The sequence below is a fragment of the Hipposideros armiger genome, unplaced genomic scaffold, assembly GCF_001890085.2.
Source record: "Hipposideros armiger isolate ML-2016 unplaced genomic scaffold, ASM189008v1 scaffold_31, whole genome shotgun sequence".
In the NCBI taxonomy this organism is placed as follows: domain Eukaryota; kingdom Metazoa; phylum Chordata; class Mammalia; order Chiroptera; family Hipposideridae; genus Hipposideros; species Hipposideros armiger.
In genome coordinates this window covers 3,358,114-3,362,926 of record NW_017731381.1, presented here as the reverse complement: position 1 = coordinate 3,362,926, position 4,813 = coordinate 3,358,114, and the positions used below count along the sequence as shown (strand labels likewise).

Genomic DNA, 4,813 nt, shown 5'->3' with positions numbered 1-4,813 from the left:
TATTAAGCACTTTAGATAACCATCTCATGTAAGCCTTTTAAGATTGGCACTATTACTATTAGCACTTTACAGGTGAGGAAACAGACGCTCAGAGAGGTGGCATCACTTGCTCAAGGCCTCACAGTCCATACAAGGCAGTCTGAGTTCAGGGCTGTCCTTTTAATCACTATGCTGTATTCGGCCCAGGTTATACAGCCTGTTCCTCACGAGGATCTGGAATAGCGTGGGGCCTGCCCAGAAACTGTGCAATGAACCAGGTGATTTCTCATGGTCTCCTGTTACCTTAAAATGATGTGCATTCAGCTCTAAATGAGGCAAGACCCCCAGCGTCCCTGTGCCACCGGCTGAAGATGTGAGATGAATTCATCACACAGCAGAGGGCTCAGTCACCTGTCCCTCCACTTGGGGCATGCTATGGGCTGAACTGTGTCCCCCCCCAAATTCATATGTTAAAACCCTAGCGCCTCTGAATGCTACTAATTAGAGAAAGGGTCTTTAAAGGGGTGATTAAGTTAAAGTGAGGTCGTTAAGGTGGGTCCTAATCCCATCAGACTGGTGCTCTTATAAGAAAAGGAATTTTGGACACAGGGCACATGGAAATGGAGACACGGGGGGGGGGGGCACATAGGCATAGAGGAAAGACCACATGAGGACACAGCAAGAATGCAAACATCTACAAGCCAAGGAGAGAGGCTTCAGAAATAAAACCAAACCTCCCCAGACTTCGATCTTGCACTTTTAGCCTCCAGAAGCGTGAGAATGTCAATTTCTGTTGTGTAAGCTTGTGGTACTTGGCTATGGCAGCCAAGCTAAGACAAAGGGGGCTGAGACGAGAACTGACATGTGGGCTAGGTGCTTTACGTCTGTTTTATCAGCAGCACGTAGCAGGAGATAAGACCGGAGTTTGAATCCCAAGCTCTGTTCTGTATAAGGTGAATGACCTTGGGCAAAGGACTCTGAGCCTCCCATTCCTCTTCTCTCAGGAGAGAATGATATCCACATTACAGGATGCTTGTGAGAGTCACGGACAGTATATGTAAAGCACTTGAAACACTGTTTGGCCTATTTTGGGTGTTCAGTCAATGGCAGTAATAACCACTATGATTTCAGGGAGTTGACACCTAAAAGGCAGTTAATTATTCATGTTTTCTAATGAGAAAACTGAGGCTCAGAGATGTTAAGCGACTTGCTCAAGGTCACACAGCTACAAAGTGACAGCCATGGACCCTTACCCAGGGAACCTAGAATCAAGAACAGCAGAGCCAGGGGCATCATCCTGCCTCACAGTGGAGAACCAGGGGCCCAGAGAGGCTCCGTTCCTTTCCCGCAGACTCACAGCAGGGCAGTGGGTGACATGGGACTGGAACCTGCTGCCACTCAAGGCCCTAATCCTGTGCTCTTGCCACTGCTCTGTGTTCCCTCAAATGGAGAGACAGGGCCTCCCTGCCCGCTTCTCCTCCTCTGGGCGCCCCATCCCACCAATTGTAAACACTTTGTGAGACATGAGTAAACAGCCCTGGACTTACTCGGGAAATCCTCTTGTGGGATCTTCCGATACTTTGGAGGGCGTCCAATCCTGGAGAGAGAGGGACCAGGTCCATGGCAGGGAATCAGAGCCTGGCCTGGCCCGAGAGGACACGAAGCCCTGCACCCTTGCCCTCCGCACCGGCCATGATGACGCGACTTCTTCCTTAGGGAGAAGCCCGAGAGGTTCCTCTTGCGGGCCGAGGCCTCTGTGTCGGACAGCTCCGCCTTCAGCCGGCTCTGGTTCCTCTCAGCCAGTGGGCAGCCCGAGAGGCAATGGTGGGCTGTGAACTTGCCTGTGACGTGGCCTGAGCCGTCACAGCCAGGAGTGGGGCATTTCCTGGGGAAGAAGAAGGCTCAAGCTGGGTTGAATCCACTTTCCAAACGGGGCCCCATTTGGAGAGGGTCTCGGTGCACCCTGATTGGCCACACACAGGTGGTGTGAAACAGGCCCTCTCTGAACAATGCGGAGGGTCTCTTAGCAGGAGCCCCTTTCCTCACCGGTGGTGGAAGCTGTACTTGGAGGTCCTAGTGTGGGGCAGGCTCCGATAGCTGAGAGGGGGACAGCCCCCAGGGGAGGCAGAGCTGGTCTCTCTGGGTCCTGGAGGAGCAGGAAGAAAAGGGTCAGCACAGGGTCCTGGGGGTGAGGGTGGGGCTGGGGGGATCTGACAGCATGGAAGGAGCAGTTTCCACGGGGAAGGTCGGCACTAGGATCCAGTTCCCCAGGTACAGCGGCCCTGAGCTGGGCTGTGACATATTTCCCGCTACTGGATCTACCCTCTTTAAGGAACGCGGGACACTTGGTGAAGCCTGCAGGCCACGCCCTCTGTTTCCTCCGGGAGATCAACTCAGAGCCGGTGTGGGCACAGCGATGCCTTAGCAGCCACATCAGGCAGGTTCATGTTATTCTGTTTGTTTCCCTGTTTAATCCCCCAGACTTAGGTAACTTTTTTTTAGGCCATGCCCATGCTTGGAGAACAACCGAGAAGGATCACCACCTGATGTGGGACACATGTGGCGGCTGCAGAGAAATAAGGGCGGGGAATGCTGGGGGTGAGACCTGGGGCCGAGCAGTCCAATGACCTGACCTCTAACCCCTGCGTGCAGGGACCAAGATTCTACTTAACAGAGCCAGCATTTCCTTAGCTAATGCCACGCATGCTCTGTGTGGCTCTGGTGGATGCTGAGGGAACTCCCTGGTGTGTCACTACCTTCTAAGCATATGTTCCCAAGGGAGTTTCCTCTTCACAGCTCAAAACCCCAAACCCAACAACTGGGGAAGCCAGAAGCACTGCTTAGTGTAGCAGGGACCTCTGGGGTGGGGAGGATGGGGGATCCCAGAGCCCACGGTGGCCATCAGAGTCCTGTGTCAGACCTGGGCATGCTATGGAAGGGGGGTGTCAGAGCCGGGGGGCGGGCAGGGCTGGACTTCAAAAAGAAAGGGTCAGAGTGCCCTAGGGGTACACACGGAGAGGAGGCTGCAGGGGGTGCCCCGTCTTGGAGCACCAGCCGGCGGGATGGATGTCTGGGTGGTCAGCATCGATCCAGAAGTCATAGGCATGACTCCAGCCGTCGAAGTGGAGCTGGGGAGGAAAGGCCCTTGGTGGTCAGGCATTTCTCGTGGAGCCCAGCTCAGCCGGAAGGTCCTCCAGGCTCCAGGAGGCTCTCCCCATCCCTGGGGCCTCTCAGAAGCAAGATTCTGGATTGGAAGAACCAAGGCGCCAACCCCACAATAATCCATCTCGGCCGCCACATTTTCCAAGGGCTTCACTCATTAAGCTACTGGCATCTCCCACCAATGCTTGGGTAGGATGAGGGTTATTAGGCCCGTTTTGTAGATGAGAAGGTTAAGGCTCAGAGAGGGGGAAATGACTTGCCTAAGCCCACAAAGTTAAGTCACATATAAGGCTAGAATGAGACCCAAGATTTTCAGCCTCAGGTTCAGAGCTCTCTTCCCCACAGCGTGCAGCCTGCCTTATGTCTGGCTCATGCCATACCCTTGGCCTCTAGCCAGCCTATAGAATTCCTGTCCAATCGGCCTGTCGATTCCCCCCGCCCGGGGTCCCGAGCCACCTTTATCCGATGGTCCTCCACGTCCTCTATGCTGGCCACACGAATCAGGGCTGGGTTCCTGCGGTCCACAGCCTCCAGTTTCATGTTGACCAGAAAGCTGTGTGGGGGTCGCTGCAGAGGGACAGAGGCCTTCAGGTCATGGCCCAGCTCAGCAGCACTGCGGCCCCAAGAAGGGAATCCAAGGGCTGTGCCTGGGAAGTTGGGGTCTGCCAAAAAGAAAGGCCAGGGCCCCATCCCGGCTGGGCGAGGACTCCATGCCTTCCTGAACTCAGCTCTGGGGGTAGGGAGAGCCGACTCACCACCTTGAAGGCCCAGGTGGGTACAGCAGAGGCCCCGGTCTCTTCCAGATATTTCTCCCAACAGAAGCTATCTGGGTCTGGGTAGTCTGGAGGAGAGGATGAGAACCACGTCTAGGTACCCAGGAATACTGGGGGAGCTCTCTGTCCCCAAGCAGGACCAGGAGCATGGAAGAGACAGAGGCCGTGGAGGACAATGTCCCCCTGCATCACCACAGCCAGCTCCTCACAGGGAGTTCCCGAGGCAGAGGGGTGCTAGTCAGAAGCAAGCACGTCACCACCTCACAGTTCACAGGGTTGTCTGGGAACGCTGGTTCCCATCCTGCTCTTCAGTCCTGTTGCTCCAGGTCCATCCCGGCCCCATCTGAGCCTCTATTGTACATGGACCAGCGTAACAGTCTAAGAGGAAAGGGGATACTTCCTTCCCTCTGGACTCTTGCACCCTTGCTTGGCGGGGAGTGGGGGTCATCTAACTTTCTTCCCTTCAATCTCTACACAGTCAGGGTTTGATAAGACTCTCCTAAAATCAAAGAGCTCTCAGCTCCCAGACAGATAAAAGGATCAGGGAGAGGAGTGTGGAGCCAGGCCTGGGACAGGGCATTTGCTGAGGCTGCAGTCACCTTGTGGAGGGGTGAGGGGCTTCCCTTGCTTCTGGCACCAGCCCACCGGGTGGATGTAGGGACTGCTGGGATCACACCTGAAACCCAAGAATAGTTCACTGTCCCCAGTGAAACGTGGAGGCCCTGAGTCTGCCGTCCTAGGACAACATGGTATCAGGGTCGACACTCATTCTACGTCTTAGTGAAAGTTGGACGGCTGATGAGAAAGTCAGAAAACTGCACCATTAAGTAAAAGCTCTAACAGCACCATCATAGTTAAGGGAAAACCATGAATCACAGGGGTGTGCTCATCTGCACCTT

General features: G+C 54.7%; 1 protein-coding gene across 3 annotated transcripts in view; it reads right to left on the bottom strand.

The window, feature by feature from the left end:
- L3MBTL1 (L3MBTL histone methyl-lysine binding protein 1) overlaps positions 1-4,813 on the bottom strand; it is a 27,762-nt gene that overhangs the window by 10,711 nt on the left and 12,238 nt on the right. For 2 of the 3 annotated variants that reach the window (XM_019637103.1, XM_019637104.1), the window contains exons 13-18: positions 4,514-4,590; positions 3,897-3,982; positions 3,598-3,708; positions 2,993-3,107; positions 2,026-2,125; positions 1,527-1,864 (exon numbers count right to left, since the gene is read on the bottom strand). In XM_019637103.1, coding sequence (XP_019492648.1) covers positions 1,527-1,864; positions 2,026-2,125; positions 2,993-3,107; positions 3,598-3,708; positions 3,897-3,982; positions 4,514-4,590 — 827 coding nt within the window. The remainder of the gene's footprint in view (positions 1-1,526; positions 1,865-2,025; positions 2,126-2,992; positions 3,108-3,597; positions 3,709-3,896; positions 3,983-4,513; positions 4,591-4,813) is intronic. The other variant, XM_019637105.1, reaches the window with a different exon arrangement.